The following is a 20,170-nucleotide window of genomic DNA, read 5'->3' as shown; positions in this document are numbered from 1 at the left end:
GGAATAAAACACAGACCTACTAGAGCATTGACTTGAGGATATGGGGAGGGGGAAGGGTAAGCTGTGACGAAATGAGAGAGTGGCATGGACATATATACACTGCCAAACGTAGGGTGGATATCTAGTGAGAAGCAGCCACATGGCACAGGGAGATTAGACAGGTGGTTTTTGACCACCTAGAGAGGTGGGATAGGGAGGGTGGAAGAGAGGGAGATGCAAGAAGGAAGAGATATGGGAACATATGTATATGTATAACTGATTCACTTTGCTGTAAAGCAGAAACTAACACACCATTGTAAAGCAATTATACTCCAAAAAAGATGTTAAAAAAAAAAGCGCAAAACAAAATCCACCAACAAAGAACAAAGAACAACAGCAATGGGCAGCAAAAAGTTACAAATATAGTAGATATCAATTTAACTATATAAAAAACTACTTGGAATGTGAATAGCCTAAAAATACCAAAGAAAAATATAAAGATGATAAGAGTGGATTAAAAAAAAAAAAACAAGCCCCAACTATATGTTGTCTACAAGAAACTCACCTTAAATATATAGATTTTGATGGTTAAAAATAGGAGGATAAAAAATATACCTCACTACACTAATCAAAAGAAAACCATAATAGCTATATTATTTTCAGACAAAGTCTTCCTCAGAGCAAAGTAAATTATCAGAGATAAAGAGGGGCATTACATAATGATACAGGTGTCAATTTTTCCAAGGTGTAACAAACCTTAATATATATATGTTTAACAACAGAGCAAAAAAATACATGAGGCAAAAACTGATATAACTTCAAGAAGAAAAAGACAAGTGTACCGTTTGTTGGAGACTTCAACACCACTCTATCAGTAATTGACAGACCCTGCTGATAGAAAATAGTAAGGATATAGTTGAACTGAACAGCGTCATTAATCAAATTTATCTAATCAACATGTATAGAACACTTCATCCAAAACCAGCAGAATACTCATTATTCTCAATCTCACATGGAACATTCACCAAGAATACTAGGGAAAATCTCAAAATGCTAGGAGATACAGCAGCATACTTATCAATAAAATGTGAGTCAAAGAACGAAAATCTCAAGGAAATTTTAATATTACTTGAACTAAATTAAAATGACAATACAACTTATCAAAATTTGTGGAATGCAGCAAAAACAGTGCTTAAAATACAATATATAGCATTAAATGCATATTAGGAGGATAAAAAAGATAAAAGTAATTAATCTAAACTTCCATCTTATGAAATTAGGGAAAAAAAATGCAAACAGAAGAAAAATAAAGTTGGAACAGAAATCAATGAAACTGAAAACAGGAAAACAATACAGAAAAAAATTGTTTTAAGCCATTTCTCTGAAAAGATTAATATAATTAATAAACCTCTAGCCAGACTAAATAAGAAAAAAAGACACAAATTACTATCAGTTATGAAAGAAGGCACATCACTACTGAAACCATGAATATTAAAAGGATAATAAAAGAATACTATGAACAAGTGTATGTCCATAAATGTGATAACTTAGATGATATCATGGGCTGAATTGTGTACCTCCAAATTCATATATTAAAGCCCTAACTCTCAATGTAACTGTATTCAGAGATAGGGAATTTAAGAAGGTACTTGATAGTAAATAAAGTCACAAGGTTGGACCCTAATTCAGTATGTCTGGTGTCCTTATAAGAAGAGAAGAAGACACCAGAAATCTCTTTCTCTCCACCCACACACAGAGGAAAGACCAGATAAGGACACAGTGAGAAGGTGGCCATCTAAAAGCCAGAAAAAGAGGCCTTACCAGAAAAGGACACTGACCTCAATCTTAGACTTCTAAGCTCCAAAACTGTGAGAAATTAAATTCCTGATGTCTAAGACACCGAGGTTTTTGTTAAGGCAGAGTATAAAGGCTATTATTGATTTAACTGTACAACTCCTTTAAAAGACACAATCTATAAAAACTTGTACAAAGAGAAATAGGTAATCTGAACAGTCCTATATCAATTAAATAAATTGAATCAGAAATTAATAACCTTCTCCCCCCCCAAAAAAAGAAAGAACTAGGTCTAAATGGTTTCACTGATGAAGTCTACTAAACATTTCAGGAAGAAATCATACCAATTCTCTATAATTTCTTCCAGAAAATAGAATTCTTAACCCATTATATGAAACTAGCATTACCCTACTACCAAAACAAGATAAAGACATTACAAGAAAGGAAAACTGCTTATCAATATTACTCATGAACATAGATGTAGAAACCCTAAACAAAAATTAGCAAATCAAACTCTACAATGTATATAAAGAATTATTCACATGACAAAGTGGGATTTAGCCCAGGCCTGAGAGTCTCATTCCACATTTGAAAATTAATTAAGGTAATAAATCACATTAAAAGGCTAAAGAAGAAAAATCATACAATCATAGCATAGATAGAGAAAAAGCGTTTGATAAAAGACAACTCCCATTCATAGTAAAAACATTCAGCAAACTAGGAATGGGAGAACTTCCTCAACTTGATTAAATATCTGACAAAAAACCTGTAGCTTACATTATACTTAATGGTGAGGAATTACATGCTTTTCCCTTAAAGACTAGGAAAAAGGCAATGATGTCTGCTCCCAGCACTCCTATTTAACATTGCACTGAAAGCAGTAGCTAATGCAATAAAATAAGCAAAGGAAGTAAAAGCTATACAGATTGGGAAGGAAAAAAACAACAACTATCCTTGTTTTCAGATGACATGATTTTCTATGTAGAAAATATAAATGAACTGACCAAAAAAAAAAAAAATCCTGAACTAATGAGTGATTTATAGCAAAATTCTAGGCTACAAGGTTGCTATATAAAAGTCAATTGCTATCTTATATATCAGTAATAAACATTTAGAATTTGAAATTTAAAACACAATACAAGTTACAGTACAAAAAAAAGTTTAAAGAAATCCTTAGAAATAAATCTATCCAAAATATGTGAGTATGGTTTGAATATTTGTCCCCATAAAATTCATATGTTAAAATCCTAACACACAAAGATGATAATATTAGGAGATGGGACCTTTGGAATGTCCTTAGGTTATGAAGATGGAACCTTCATGAATGGGATTAGTGTCCCACAAATATCTTTAGCCCTTCTGCTATGTATGTGAGGATCCAAGAAGTTTGTGACCTAGAGGAGGGCACCAACTATGCTGACACCTTGATCTCAGACTCCCAGCCTCCAGAATTGTGAGAAATAAATTTCTGCTGTTTATAAGCCACTCGTGGTATTTTGTTATAGAAGTCCAAATGGACTAAGATATATACAAAAGATTTATAAGATTAAAAGTGTAAAATTCTGAGGAAAGAAATAAAAAACCTAAACAAATGGGGAAATATCCATGTTCATTAATGGTAACAATCAATATTAAGATGTCAGTTCTCCCCAGAATGATCTGTATATTCAAGGTGATCACAATAAAAGTCCTGCTAAATTATTTCATGGGTGCCAGCATACCCTGTTTTATTGTGCTTTGCTTTATTGTGCCTCACAGATATGGTGCTATTTATAAATTGAAGGTTTGTGGCAATCCTATGTTGAGGAAGTCTATTGGCACCATTTTTCAAAAAGCATTTGCTCACTGTGTCTCTGTGTCACATTTTGGTAATTCTAGCAATATTTCAAACTTTTAAATTATTATTATATTTGTTACGGTGATCTGTGATCAGTGACCTTTGATGTTACTACTGTAATTGTTTTGGGGTAACATGAACCACTCCCACATAAAACAGCGAACTTAAGAAACGTTGTCTGTGTTCTGACTGCTCCACTGACCTGACATTCCATTATTGCTCTCTCTCTCTCACTGGGCCTCCCTATTTCCTGAGGCCCAACAATATTGAAATTAGACCAATTAATTACCTAACAATGGTCTCTAAGTATTCAAGTGAGGGGAAAATCACACATCTCTCACTTTAAGTAAAAGCAATTAATGATTAAGTTTAGAAGGCATGTCAAAAGCTGAGATAGGACAAAAGCTAGACCTCTGCCCCAAGTGGTTAGCCAAGCTATGAAAGCAAATGAAAAGTTCTTGAGGGAAATTAAAAGTGTTACTCTAGTGAACACACAAATAATAAGAAAGCAAAACAGCTTTATTGCTTATATGGAGAAAGTTTTAATGGTCTACATAGATTGAATCAGCCACAACATTCCTTTAAACCAAAGCCTAATTCAGAGAAAGGCCCTAACTCTCTTCAATTCCGTGAAGGCTGAGACAGGTGAGGAAGCTGCAGAAGAAAAGTTTGAAGCTAACAGAGGTTGGTATATGAGGTTTAAGGAAAGAAGCTATCTCCATAACATAAAAGCACAAGGTGAAGCAACAAATGCTGATACAGAAGCTGCAGCAAGTTATCCAGAAGATCTAGCCAAGATAATTAATAAAGATTGTTACGCTAAACATTAAATTTTCAATGTAGGTGAAACAGCTTTATTATATTGGAAGAAGATGCCATCTAGGACATTCATAGCTAGAGAAGAGAACTTAATGCCTGACTTCAAAACTTGAAAGGATAAGCTGATTCTCTTGTTAGTGGATAATGCAGCTGGTGACTTTAAGTTGAAACCAATGTTTATTTGCTATTTCAAAAATCCTCGGCCCCTTAAAATTATGCTAACACTACTCTGCCTGTGCTCTATAGGTAAAAAAACAAAACCTGGATGACAATACATCTGTTTACAACATGGTTTGCTGAATACTGTAAGCCCACTGTTGAGACCTAGTGCTCATAAAAAAGATTTCTTTCAAAATATTACCACTTGTTGGCAATGCACCTGGTCACCCAAGAGCTGTGATGTTGATATACAAGATTCATGTTGTTTTCATGCCTACTAACACAACATCCATTCTGCAGCCCTTGGAACAAGGAGTGATTTCAACTTTCAAGTCTTATTATTTAAGAAATATATTTTGTAAGGCTATAGCTGCCATAGATAGTGATTCCTCTGAAGGATTTGGGTAAAGTAAAGTGAAAATCTTTTGGAAAGGATTCACCATTCTTTATGCCATTAAGAACATTTGTGATTCATGGAAAGAGATAAAATATCAATATTCACAGGAGTTTGGAAGAAATTGATTCCAATCCTCATGGATGACTTTGAGTGGTTCAAGACTTCAGTGGAGGAAGTAACTGCAGATGTGGTGGAGATAACAAGAGAATTAAAATGAAACATGAGCCTAAAGATGTGACTGAATTGCTGCAATCCCGTGATAAAACTTTAAATGATGAGACGTTGGTTCTTACTGATGAGCAAAGAAAGCGGTTTATTGAAATGGAATCTACTCTTGGTGAAGATGCTATGAAGATTGTTGACATAACAACAACAAAAAAAAAACAGCATTCAGAATATGACATAAACTTGGTCGTTAAAACAGTGGCAGGGTTTGAGAGAGTTGACTCCAATTTTGAAAGTGCTACTGTGGGTAAATGCTACAAACAGCGCTGCATGTTAGAGAGAAATTATTCATACAAGGAAGAGTCAATCAATGTGGCAAACTTCATTGTTGTCTTCTTTTAAGAACTTGCCTCAGCCATGTTGACTTTCACCAACCACCACCCTGAGCAGTCAGCAGCCATTAACAGCTGAATGTTAGCATTTTTTATCAATAAAGTACTTTTAACTAAGGCATGCTCATTGTGTTTTTGGACATAATGCTACTGCACACTTAATAGACTGTAGTATAGTGTAAACCACTTTTATATGCACTGGGAAACCAAAAAATTCAAGACATCGCTTGATTGCTATATGAGCTTGATTGCTATATTCTCTTTATTTTGTTGATCTAGAACTGAACCCAGAATATCTCTGAGGAACGCCTGTAATGGCAAACTGATTCTAAAGTTTATGTGGGAAGGCAAGAGACTCTGAAAACACAACATAATACTGAAGAAGAAGAAGAAAATCAGAAAACTGACACTATCTGATATCAAGACTTACTCTAAACCACAGTAATCAAGAAAGTGTGATATTGGTTTATGAATAGACACATAGATCAATGAAGCAGAATAAAGAGCACAGAAATTTACCCACGCACATAGGCAACTGATCTTTGACAAAAGATCAAAGGTAGTGGAGAAAGAATGGTCTTTCCAACCAATGGTGCTGGAACAACTGAATATAGATTTTACACCTTTCCCAAAAACAAACTCAAAATGGATAATTGACCTAAATATAAATGCCAAACTATTAAAATTTTAGAAGGTAACATAGGAGAAATTCTAAATGACCTTCTGTTTGGCAATGTTTTTTTGATATAACACCAAAAGCACAATATAGAAAAGAAAATAATTGATAAGTTCTACCTTATTAAAATTGACTTCTGTTCTGCAAAATACACTGAAAAAAGAATGGAATGTCAAGCCACAGGCTGAGACAACATATTTGAAAACATATCTGATAAAAGACTTGTAATCCAAAATATACAAAAAACCTTTAAAATAGCAACTCAATTAAAAGTTGGTGCAAAGATCTAAACAGTCATCTCACAAAAGAAGATGTACAGATGGCAAATAAGCATACGAAAATATGCTCAGCTTCACATGGCATTAGGGAATTGCAAGTTAAAAAATCGAGAAACCACCTATTAGAATGGTTACATCCAGAACACTGACAACAACAAATCCTGACAAAGTTGTAGAGGAACAGTAACTTTCATTCATTGTTGGTGGTAATGCAAAATGGTTTAGCCACTTTGAAGATAGTTTGGTAGTTTCTTAAAAAGCTAAGCATAGTCTTACCTTATGATCAGCAAAATTATACTCCCAGGTATTTAGTCAAATAAGTTGAAAATTAATGTCCACACAAAAACCAACCCACACATGTTTATACTAGCTTTACTCATAATTGCCAAAAACTGGAAGCAACCAAGAAGTCTTCAATAGGTGAACAGGTAAGAAAACTGTGACACATCCATACAATGGAATATTGCTCAGTAAAAAAAAAGAAATGAGCTATCAAGTCATGAAAAGACATGGAGGAAATAAATGTATATTATTAAGTGAAGGAAAGCAGTCTGAAATGGCTACAAACTGTATTTTGAACCATATGACATTCTAGAAAAGGCAAAACTATAGAGACATTAAAACCATCAGTAGTGTCCTAAGGAGAAGAGGGATGAATAGGGGCAACAAAGGATTTTCAGAGCAGTGAAATTAATTCTATGATACTGTAATACTATATGATATTATGCATTTGTCAAAATCCATAAAACTACAACACAAAGAGTGAACTCTGGTGTAAACTATCGATTTTAGTCAGTAATAGAGTAATACTGGCTCAACAATTGTAACAAATATCTAATACTAATTAAGATCTTAATAATGGGAGAAACTATGTGAGTGTGTATACTGGGGGGAGGGGGGGAAGTGAGAACTACCCATACTATCTGCTCAACTTTTCTGTAAACCTAAAATTGCTCTAAAAATAAAATCTACTAATTATTTTTAAAGCTGGATATATTCTTTTATTATTTCTAAAAAAATTATCTAGAGTTTATTCTGGGTGTTCTGTTAGAAAGTGATACAACTGTGACTAAAGATAGTTTTATTTCTTTACAGATCCTTATATCTTTTACCTTACAACTATAAGTAGTTGTACGATGTTATTGGATGGAGGTAGAGATAACAGGTAGTTTTTGTTGTTTCCCTTAACGATTTTTTTTCCCAACACCTCATGTTATAGTGGTCATATTATATGTGAGATACATAATGAAGCTGTAATTTTTGTTTTTGTAGATGACAATTTTCTGATTAAGTATCTTTCTTTGCTTTGATTCCTAGTTATCATAAATGGAGGTTAAATTTTCTTGAATGCATTTCTGTATCTGTTAAGGTGATCATATAAAGAATTTCCTTCAATACTCCATATTACTCTCAAGACAGAAGGGAGGCCAGCCCTGGTTTTCTAAGTTGGGTTGAACGACCATGGTTTACATTTCTCTTGCATCCTGTTCCTTCTCTTTCAAAACAGGCATCACATTTATATGATTGTTAAACTTCTCCACATGACTTTAAATTCCATGAGGATGGATGGAACCCCTATGTTTTATTTATTGTTATATCCCCAGTAACTAGCACTGTTCTTTGTCCAAACTGGTGCTCAATAAAACGTTGTTCAATTAGTTAATGAATGAATATGAACTAGCAGCAATTGCCACTCCAGATTGGAAGATACTCTCATCCCTTAAGCATGCTTCATTGAAGACAAGAAAGGATGATCCATTTGCATTGTTGCTAAAAAGATAGAAAGTTAAATGGTTGCTCTGATACCAAAAGTTAATTAATAATTCAAAGATATATTGTTTAAATTGCAATTATTTATATACTTTATTATTTTATATTTTTTTAGATTATGAATACTTGATAAAGAATATTGTGTGTTAGAATACTCACCTGAAAGTCTTTCAGAATATTAGCATTCATTCAAGAAGCTGGAAGATCTAGTTTACAAAAGTGTTTCAAGGGATGTCTGTCTACAGGGACCCCAAATGGACAATTTATTCTCTTCTCAATTGCAATTTTTGTTTTTTATGTTAACATTACATTACTATATGTTTCCATGTAGTCAATGTGCATAAGATCTCAAACAAAATGTCAAAATACATAGTTGTGAAAAATTGAAAAGAAACAGTAATTCATCATTAGCTATTATACCTGTAAGTGATGTGTTTGTGCTGCCACTTCTGTCCTGTTAACGCATACCGCTTTCGACGAATATTAAATTTGGAGCTACCTCTTGTCTGGTCAGGTACACCACATCGAGGCTTCTTCATCCAGCTGCAAAAAGCAATATTTTCCAGTTATTTAATAACAACCCTAATCATTAATTTCAAAAAGAAATCCATTGAGAAGTTATGGCAGTGGTAATAAAAATGGGAAAACATAAAGGAGAATTTTGTAAGTTTTCTTGGAATTTGAATCTAAGTATTGTAGAAAGCATATTTTTTTTCCGGAATGATCAAGAATCACTAGTTTACAACTCATATCCTTTAGATAATTTTTCTCTCTAATTCATTTTGAGCTGTAAACTAAGGTATTCTGATGCTTCTAACTAGAATCTGCTGTTAACAGATACATGACCTTGGGAAAGTCTCATTCAGAAAATGAGACTTTTTAAAATAAATTATCACTAAGGTCTCTTTCAGCTTTAACATTCAACAATTTTAAAAATCTACTACATGACCTAAACTCCGGGAATCAAGAAGATATATGCTACTCTCTTCTAGCTTAAATAGAAGGAAATTGTTGTTTAGAATAACATTTGCCTTTCTCCACATTTTTCTTCTTTACACTTTAAGCATTACCCCAATTTTCAAATAACAGCCATTCTTTGAACCTTTAATAGTAACTGAATTCACTGCTTAAGACATTTTTTTCTGAATATAATGTTTAGTATGATACCAATAAAATTTAAATATTAACATTGGGAAAATAAAATGCTGGTTTTGATTTATTGATTTTTAATACTTATATAGATATAGTTGTCTAAATTTTTTTCTAGAGAGTCTCATTTGACCATTGTCATGTTTTCTATGTAGTCTTGCTTCTTGTCTAAGGAAAAAGATTGAAATGATTTTTATTAGTTTTTCTTTAGTGACTCAAAATGGCTTTTTCATCCATTAGCCCATTTAATTTAAAAATTACAGAACTGAAGCAGAACCTTTGTGGCGTTACATGCTTCAGAAAATGGAAATGAGCAAAAGAATCAATTTTTGTTATATTTCATCAAATAATTTCTATACTCTTTAAATGGAAAATAATTGACTGCAGAGATGACTGTCTAAAGATATCCATTTCGTGAAAATGACTGAAATAGTTTACATGTTACATGGATAAATCAGCTAACTAGTTTTTATAAACATAAGAATAACATCATGCAACAATGAAAGCATGACTTTTTAAGAAAGGCAACACTTTTCTGATAAGCATTATACGTTTCTCCTTTTTTTTTCTGCTACCAGTAAAAATGTAGACATTGCAGTTAACAGACTTAACAAACTCCATCCTAGTTTATGATGCATTGTAGAGTTACTTCAGGAAATCACTCTTTCCCTTTATTAAAGTCTCCAAACCAAATGAGATGTCTTGTAAATGCTAATGCCTAGAAAGCTATTCAGATCTATGGAACTGAAGTCTCTGGAGCCAAGAATTGAGACCTTTTACTTTCAACTAAAACTCCCAGGCCACTCTGAATTAGTGGTCCCCGACCTTTTGTGGCACCAGGGACAGGTTTCATGGAAGACAATTTTTCCACGGCAGGGGGTATGGTTCAGGTGGTAATGCAAGTGATAGGGAGCAATGGGGAGCGGCAGATGAAGCTTCGCTCGATAGCCACCGCTCACCTCCTGCTGTGCGGCTCTGTTCCCAACAGTCGGTGGACTGGGGGGTTGGGGACCCCTGCTCTAAATCACTAAATTTGAGATATATTTCACTAGAGTGTAAAACACTCAAGAACAGGGGATCTACATACTTCCTGTACCTGTACAACCCCTAGAATTTAAAAGAGGTTTAATAAATAGGTGGATAGGGACTTTTTAAATGAAAACATATTTTTATTATATTCTGTAAGATCTAGATACATATTCAACTAACAAATAATAAGCATTAATGGTTAATATTAATTAATTAATGATAATTTAAGTGGCTTTAATCAATGGGTATTTCATTAATCATACTCTCAACAAAAATTATAATATTTCTTCACCAAGTGCTTATTCTGACATCTCCCTGAAAGTACTGTGAGAATAAATAATTATTAAATATGAATAAATTTACTTAATGTGGATGTGATTACACTTACATTTAGCTAAAGAAAATATTGAAGTAAACACTCTAGGGAAAGAAATAATTTTGAAATGGATAGTGGGATAAAATTTGACAATTTGTATTTATCCTGTTACATTATTAGATGAAATATGTTTTCAATGAGGATATATTCTCTAAAATTACTTTAACAATACATAAAGTTAAAAGATGAAGACAGCCATTGAAAACATTTAAGTTTACTAATGTACATTTCCATTTTAAGTTGTGCATATGTTGGACCTAGTAAAAGTTTTCTCAATGAAACATTGCATCTTCCAATGGACAGGGGTTTTAGGGATGAGCATTAGATTCCTATGCTGAAACATACCTCTGCTAAATTCCTTATGTATTTCTTCAGCTTTTGCCCATTTCATAAAATTTTTTCTTATGTTCCAGCTATTTGTTTATATATTTACTCATTCTATCCTGATCCATTTATCTTACAATATTTTTAAGCTTTTTATAATACGCTAAGAGATATATGAAAAAAAAATGTGTGTATAAAAAGATAAGGCAAGGGGCTCTTGCTGAGCTCCCAGTCTAAGGTAAGACATTCATGATAAAAAACAAAACAAAACAAAACAAAAAACAATATAATTAGTTAAGTGTTCTCACATCTCCATCTAGCTATCTTGTCATCATTTCTAATTTTACATGTAATTTAAAATTACGATTTTTCAGCTTCAAACTTGCACCAATTCTTTTTTTTTTTTTTTGTGGTATGCGGGCTTTCCTCTGCTGTGGCCTCTCCCGTTGCGGAGGACAGGCTCCGGACGCGCAGGCTCAGCGGCCATGGCTCACGGGCCCAGCCGCTCCACGGCATGTGGGATCCTCCCAGACCGGGGCGCGAACCCGGTTCCCCTGCATCGGCAGGCGGACGCGCAACCGCTGAGCCACCAGGGAAGCCCTTACACCAATTCTTCTGATACCTTATCTCAGCCCAAAGCCTTTCTAATGCATAAGCCAGGTATGCAGGTAACATCTTCCACTGATCTCTCCTCACATCCAATCAATCATGATGTAGTCTCTTCTGACTCTAAAACTTCTCTGTATCTCTCACTCTCACCAGTGCCTTCTACCTCCTAAAGATAAATCTTTTCAAAACACTGATGTATTTACTACATGTTCTAAGTATGAAATGCTTTTATACACAGAATCTTATTCAGGCATACTTAGCAAGGATGCCCCCCATCTCTCTGCTTCCCAAGATCCACACAAGTTCCTACAGAACCAAACCTCTTTCTGCCTTTGTATACAGTGAACTCTGTCTGGAATACTTTTGCCTCCTTGTTTACAATGACAATCCTAACCCTCCTCATTATTCAACTCCCACAGATACAGTTTACCATCTCAACACAGCATGTATTATAGTGTATATTACAATGTGTACATCTCTGTCTCTGTCTTCTACTAGCCTGCGAGTCAAGCCAGAGAGCCCTGTATGGGACCGGTGCCCAGGGAAGCTTCCAGTGAAGAACATGAAGCAAATGAACTGTCTTCATGTATCTTTTTTGCACATACTGATCTCTCCTACTATCCTATATATTTCTTGAGGACTTTGTAACTCTTTCAGCTCTGTGCCTTGAACAAATGCTTACTATGCAGAGAGATGTTTTGTGAAACTTTATATAAAATTAAATCATAATGTAGATGATTTAAGTGTAAGAAATAAACATAAGAATAGGCATAATGTAATATAAACTAGTAATTTAATTCACAGAACACTTAATGAGGGTTGGTCAAGATAACTCTATGTTAACTTCACCAATATATGTACCCAAATATTCTGGCACAGAGATATTAGCAGGTATTAATTATCAAAATATGGAAAAATCCCAAAAATATGATCAGAGCACACCGTGACACTGAATATGACACACAGTATCTGAGCTAAATCTGTCCTTGGGATTTTTATGTGATTCCAAATATTTGTTCTTTAATTTTATAAGCATTTGTTTCTTTCTCTTACAAGTTTTAAAGTTCTCAGTGATATCAAGAATGGTCAGTGTTTACTAGAACTCATCAATGAATTAAATGCTGTCTAATACTAAATGTAAAATTGGCATGCTAATTTTGTTATTCAGGTAGAGTCTGGCAGTTCATTTCTAGTTATCATGCACCAAAACGTTAGTTCCATCCATATATCAATTTGATAAATCCCATATTTACCTATACACAAGAGTGCAGAAGTAAAGAGTGCAATTTTACTTTTGTGTGCAAAAGTAAAATTGATTGATTGTCTCACCCAAGGTAATAACTACATCATATGAAAAGGAAAGGTGTTGAAGTGTATGTGTGTGTTATTTTCAAGTCGTACTTTTTGTGAAAGTATCGTTGTTAAAACACTTATTTTTTCAGTGTGTCAACACACACTCATATACCTGTGCTTCTTTACTGACTCATTTGCTAAGAATTTTAAGTTGACATTCCAAAGCAAACAAAGACATGGGGAATGAGCACTGGGCTGGGGGGGTGGGGCAGTGAACTACAAGAGAGACATTTTGTAATTTCAAGTTGTAAGTCAGGGCACCACCCCAATTTTCATAAATATAATACTGATATTCAGTATTGGTTTAACTCTTTAGAATACAGAGCATTTTTAAACTAGTTTGGTGGATCATTAATGTCTTTGTTTAAATTAACTCAATTTAAAACTGAAAAATATCTAAAAATCAGTTCTCTTGTGAGGAGTTAAATTATAAAAGTTGTAAGCAGGGATCCTAGAGCCAGACTGCCAGGGTTCCCATCCGGCTTCACTGACTCACAAGACCTGTGCCATTAGTCAGTCTACTGTTTCTTTCTATTCTTTAGTTTCCTCTTCTATAATATGAAATGATTGTACTATCATTGAGTTAATGTGAGGATTAAATTAGTTAAATCATGTGAAATACTTAGAACAGGTCCTGGCAGATAGTAACTGCTATTATTATTAACTTATAATACTTAATATTATTTTTAAAATATTAGGAAGTAGTTATATTAGTAGTTGTAGAAGCAGCATCAGCATACAGATATCTATGTTTCTACATTTTTCAGTTCACTTTGACTTGTATGTTGACATAAAGCACTTTGTTATTCAAGACAGTGATATTCCTAGTATTTTGATAACAAATATGCCAACAGACACATTATCTTCTGTTTTATGTAAATAAAGTAACCATAATTTTCTAAGCAAGTTTGCAGTAATATAGTAAACAGTATCCATTAGCTTCAGTTAAAAAAGAAATTAATTAGTTGAGCATTCATGTCAAACATATAGGGCTACCCATTGCATGACTCCAATAGGTTCCTTCAAGTTGTAGTCCATGCCCCTGATGCCCCTATAGTGGGGCTGCAGGAAGGCAGCTCCTCAATAGAATAAGATGGGAATGCCACCCTTTGGGGTTGAGGCTGTGCCACACAGTGGCCCTGTGTACATATATCTACCTTTACCAAGGGAAAAAATACTCAAAAATATATATTTTGTGCCTTATGCATTAGTAATCTTAGAAAAATATTCATCAGCATAATAATATATTAAACAGATTTCTATCCTCCAAACTTTTCCAAGTTCTAATGAAAGGTAAGAGTAATATCTATGATTATAGTTGTTCCAAGAAATCTTTCTAGAAATTTTAAAATATGCTTATATTTATTATGTTAAAAATCCATAGGCTTTACTTGTATTCAAGTTCAATAATCATGAAGAAGATTTTTCAAAAGTAAATTAACTTAGGGCTCAAAATGTAGATAGCCTGATAGCTCACTCTGGTCCAGAGTTTCTTTTTTCTATCAACTCATTAGCAGCCTGCATGGACACACATGCTATTCCCAAAGCTGAAACTGCAAAGTTAAAGTACTTAAAAACCCAAGCACAGAGAATAAGTGTATTAAGCCTCCATGATCTGCAATGTGAAGAAAAGCTCTCTTAGAGTGTCACCTCTTTCTTAAGCTTTCACCTCTCACCTTTTACCTTTTGGAATGGGGCTCTAAGGACCCTGCTCATTTAGCTGTTAAACAACCCTCTGCAGCTACCAAAATGTGGATTGACCCATGCTATAATGCTATAGCTTTGAGTACCATTGTTATATTAAAAAATAACAAAGAAAATACTTTAATTACTGATGGACCTATCTTTTATATCCAAATTGAAAATGAAGAGTCTTAACTTGATAAAAGAAACAAAATCATGGAACATCTGGATAAGTAAACCAAAAAGCTTGTAGCTCTTGATATATCTAAATAAATACTTGAATTCCCAAATCAGGAGTTCAAATATCACTACAGTTTCATAATAATTCTTTGAATAAAGCTATTTATTCAGTCTTAAAATAATTTTTAATTAAGACAAATTTCTGGGCATGATTTAAATAAATTAAACAGAATTACTAAGATCATCCAGTATATATGTATAAATGTATATATGTTTGTATGCGTATACACATACATATGCATGTATGTGTATACACGTATGTACACACACACATATGCACACACATATATATATATGGAGAGAGAGAAAGAAAGAGAGAGAGATAAAAACAAAAAGAAAAATCACCTTACAAATCCCATCAAATATGCTTCAGGGCATAACATTGTGCACACATAAAAAGATAAACTAAAATTTTAAAATACTTACTATTAATATTATAAAAACATATTAGACTCATTCTTATTATTGCCTTGCTATCCTTTTCTGTCCTTGCAAAACACTGCATTTTTATGCATAACATAGATTAATTCACTTATTAAGGAATTTAAGTGAGCTTGCTTACTAAAATTAGCTAGTAACCAATAATTTAAAAGAACCATTGCAAAATATGATAATTAACTAATTTTGGGTGGGGACGGTATAAGTATTTACCACTACTATCTCTCCAATACCGATGTTAATTAATTCAAAAGCTATATAATATGCCACTTAAGGTAATAACCAAATTTGTTGCTTGAAAATGGTTAATTTCTTCAATGTAATATAGGGATTATTATAATTGGTATCATTACTTTTAATTACCCAAGAATTATAGATTGAATCCATCAAATGTCTGTCTGCCAAAAAAGAATATAATTACTTAATTTAAAAACAATTGATTTCAACAAGACTAAAATTAGATAAATGTTTATGGCATCTGAAAATGAATATTAAGACATTATTTTAATACTGATGAATAATTCTAGGTCTCTAATTTTACTACATATTTTATGTAATAAGACTTAGATGAAAAAATTCATACATTTATAATTTGACTATGTAAAATAATAGAATGCAATTTCAGCATGGATTGTTACCACATATTCATTTAATATTACAGAAGCACAGAAAATTGCTTAAGTAGCATGATTATAGGGATTATACTTACAAAAATGGTACATAATTTGAGCTGAGTACCCTGAGCAACAATACCCCAAGACTGGGGATACATCAGTGGAAAAAACAGACAGGAAGCAAATGAAGCTGCTTCTAGTATGAAGCAAGGTTTCTAGTATGAGTGACAATGAGAATGACACAGAGGGCAGAGGAGGCTTCACAGTCTAGGAAGGGAAAGGATGAGGGTTCTACAGGGCTTTAATGGGTTCACCTAGAAATAACTACCAAGTGTAACACTCTTTTTGAAGAGAAAGATGTGTGTTTAATTTCAAAATAACTGAGTTAGAACAAAACTCTTTTAAAGAAAAAAAAGAAAGCAAGCAGAAAAACTGGTTGGTTTTAAATTTAAGGCTGCTTATTTAGTTGATCTTTTCTCTATAATGCTATAGCTCACAGAAATGTTACTTTAACACCTACACACTGACACAATCGTTTCTTTTGGTCTGGAATCTGAGCCACTGTATGCCAGGAAAAGACCCATGTCTTTCTCTGCACCTCTGCATTTTTTACTTCATACTGCTGTTCAGACTCCTTTCCACATGAAGGGTCCAAATAAATCCTGCACACATTCCTCTTCCATTATCTCCTGACAAAGACCTTTTTCTAGCTATTTTAGGAAATCAAACTTATCTATCCTGAGTCTTTTCAATGATTAGCAGGGGCTTTCAAAAGTGGGGGGAAACACAAATGACACCTTTTATAGGACTCCACTCTCTCAATTTTAGTATCTAGTAATAAGCATATTTAAAATAATTTGTTTCCCAAGTCACCATTTATTGTATTTTTAAAAATTGTGTCATAATTTCCAAAAAAGTGAATTAGAAGTTATCAGCTCTGCGTTAGGGAACAAGAAAGCTTGTCCAGAGCGCTTTTTAAATTGTTGGGATAAAGAGTGTAATATAAATGGAGTTCTGTATTGTACACAGCAACAAAACACAGGGCTTACTGGAGGTTTTGATTATTAATTTAACACTATATTTATTTTGGATAAGAGGTATATTATGACTTAAAATGAACTTTTGATAGTATACTATTAAGAGAGAATTGCAATGATTACAGGGCAGTAGATCCAAAATATCAAAATTGTATTCCCAATATTAATAACAGATTTCTCATTCTCACAGAATGCATTATATTAATTCTTCATTCTGTTTTCACAGACTCAAATCAAATTCAGTATTTAAGTATCTATTAAAAATGTTAAGAGAGGTAATGTATTTACTTATTTTTTAACATCTTTATTGGAGTATAATTGCTTTACAATGGTGTGTTAGTTTCTGCTTTACAACAAAGTGAATTAGTTATACATATACATATGTCCCCATATCTCTTCCCTCTTTCATCTCCCTCCCTCCCACCCTCCCTATCCCAATTTATTTTTTCAAACTGCTTGAAAACTGTTTAATCTTCAAGCCATTGTTATATGTTTTTTCTGTTTTGATGAAATAGAAATAGTATGACTAACATCATACTTTAAGTATTAGAAGGCAAAATACAATTTTAAAATTATATATTAAATTAGTTTAACATGTAAGAATTAATTATATATGCCTGAGTCTGGGTACTTCAGGTATTTAAGAAAAATGTGTCATTTCTCAAAGGTACACAGCATGGTATAGTGGAAACTTCCCCAAGTAAATGTCAAAAAATCTGGACTCTGAAGTTAATCTGGACTTCAACTAGCCTTTGACTTTCAGTTTCCTACTTGAAAAAGTAGAGAGAAAAATGTATTCTTATCTTCCCTATTGTGTAGGTTTAATGTGTGTTGATCTTTATAAATGCTGAAGTAGATTTACTTTTGAGTATCAAAGACTCAGTGAACACAAATAATTCTTCCCTGCACTAAAAGAATTAATCATTTCCTCCTTTGCTGTCTAGAAACAATAATGCTGTTTCATAGTGTACTTGTGGTAGAACAATTTATGACTGTGTCTAGCTATACAGTTAACTTGAAGTTCCTTTGAAGAAGAAACTATGTCTTTTGAATCTGCATATACCTCTTCCACAGATAAAATGTCCAGTAAAGAGTGACTGGTTGAATAAATAAATGAACAAATGATTGGTAAAACAATAAATAAAATAACAAATATTATTAAAGAGTAGAAATAAGCCCTTTGTTACTAAAAGATTGAAAGCACAGACTTTTCAGTGAAAACTCTTCCCTTGATTTAACTAGTATGAGAATTGTCACTAGCAGAAAGCTAGTAAACTATTAACTGGCTCTCTGATTCCCTCCCCCTCAAAAACAGAGCCCTGATTTGCAGTTTCCTACTTTCCTCAGTTTCAATATTTTGACTTTGGCCAAGTTCAAGCTACTGCTGTGATATAATTTAGGGAAAGAGATGTGCACACACTACTCCCTCCAGCCATACAATCCAGCTCCAGCACATCACTGATCACCACTCTTCTAGTAGTGGCTTCAGCTGTACCTCTACTTTGACTCCCATTGTTGGTATTTTCTTTCCTATTTTGAAAATGTATTGCTAAAGTCCAGGTGAGTAAACTTAATTTTGTGTTTTAATTTTTTATGAAATCTCAGGGGAGTGGAGTTAACATAGGTTAAGTTCCAAAGAAACATTCATGAGACAAATTGTTCCATTTGTGGTTGGTGGAGTTCACTAAGGGTTTTCCAGACCACTTAGTTTGGCTCAAGAGCTGAGAAAGAAAGAGTGCAGATGCCATTACTTACTCAATTGTGTTTCGGTCCACTTTTCCTGTCATGTTAATGCCGTAGAACTGCTGCATGGCAGCTAAGGCAGACTGCATGGTCTCTGCAGAGCGCAACACCGACATTCTGGGGTCAGTCGGTGGAAGGTAGCCGTACTTCTGTAACCAAACCTGCAATAACAAGTACAGCTCCTTTTAGATCAACTTCACAATTTAACAGTAATTTTATGGTAATTAACTTCTGTCTATAGTTGATTTGTAAACTTTATTTCCGCTTCTAAGGGCATATATTATTTAATATTGTCCCTTTTTAACACATATTATGTAGTTTAGGTTATTTTAGTATAATTTCAGTGGTTGTTACAGATCTTTCTAACATACACACAAACTCTAATTGTAAAGAAAAAGATTAATCATTTGTCTCAAGCTTACACTGTATAGAGTACTATAGTAGATACTGGATAAAATCACAAATAAGATCATCTCTGCCCTCTAGGAACTCAACTTCCCGAAATGAAGATATTTTTTCAACAATATGACCCCACTGAGACATCTATGCTGGAAGGGGAAGTTAATGTGCATATGCCACATCTGAAATGTCATTTTCCTGAATAATTAACCACTGACTACAGCTGTTACTAGTAGCATCATCACATGTAGACCAATTATTCTATGACATTTGGGGTATGAATTCTATGCAACTGGTCTATCCAATTGTAGCTAGATATCTTCAAGGACAGGGAATTGTTTCTCATGTAAAGGATATCCTTTCATTTATTTACAGTGATTCACTTCAAACCAAATCATGTAAGTGAGAGAACTTTTCACATACAGGTAAAATCAGACTATTTAGTTGAGAATATTTGGCCCTCTCCTCAAGGATATCATGATTTTAATTCTAGTCTTCCCTAGGGAAGAGAGATTTGGGATGATAGTGAGAGGAAGATATTGATGTTGAGCTCACACCCAGTCGTGATTACAGCCAAAATCAAAGTCATTTAAGGTTAGATTTAAAAAAAAAACAAAATTTGGTTTATCTTGGGGGGGGATCGCTACCAGAGAGCGGATGCTTTCTAGTTTTACAATTCTATGCATTCATTTTAAATGCACAATCATATGTCCAGCTCATATCCCATCCTGCTGTCCCTTACTTCAATCTTTCATAAGGCTCTAAGAGTTCTTCTTTTTTTCTTTTTTTTTTTTTTTTTGCGGTACACGGGCCTCTCACTGTTATGGCCTCTCCCGTTGCGGAGCACAGGCTCCGGACGCGCAGGCTCTGCGGCCATGGCTCACGGGCCTAGCCGCTCCGTGGCATGTGG

The 20,170-nt window shown here is 33.7% G+C and overlaps 1 protein-coding gene across 1 annotated transcript in view; it reads right to left on the bottom strand.

The window, feature by feature from the left end:
- MMP16 (matrix metallopeptidase 16) overlaps positions 1–20,170 on the bottom strand; it is a 382,560-nt gene that overhangs the window by 203,804 nt on the left and 158,586 nt on the right. The window contains exons 2-3 of the mRNA XM_024127030.2: positions 18,874–19,022; positions 8,687–8,809 (exon numbers count right to left, since the gene is read on the bottom strand). Of these exons, the coding sequence (XP_023982798.1) occupies positions 8,687–8,809; positions 18,874–19,022 (272 nt within the window). The remainder of the gene's footprint in view (positions 1–8,686; positions 8,810–18,873; positions 19,023–20,170) is intronic.

Source organism: Physeter macrocephalus, chromosome 15 (assembly GCF_002837175.3).
Source record: "Physeter macrocephalus isolate SW-GA chromosome 15, ASM283717v5, whole genome shotgun sequence".
In the NCBI taxonomy this organism is placed as follows: Eukaryota; Metazoa; Chordata; class Mammalia; order Artiodactyla; family Physeteridae; genus Physeter; species Physeter macrocephalus.
This window is presented reverse-complemented; position numbering and strand designations above follow the sequence as displayed.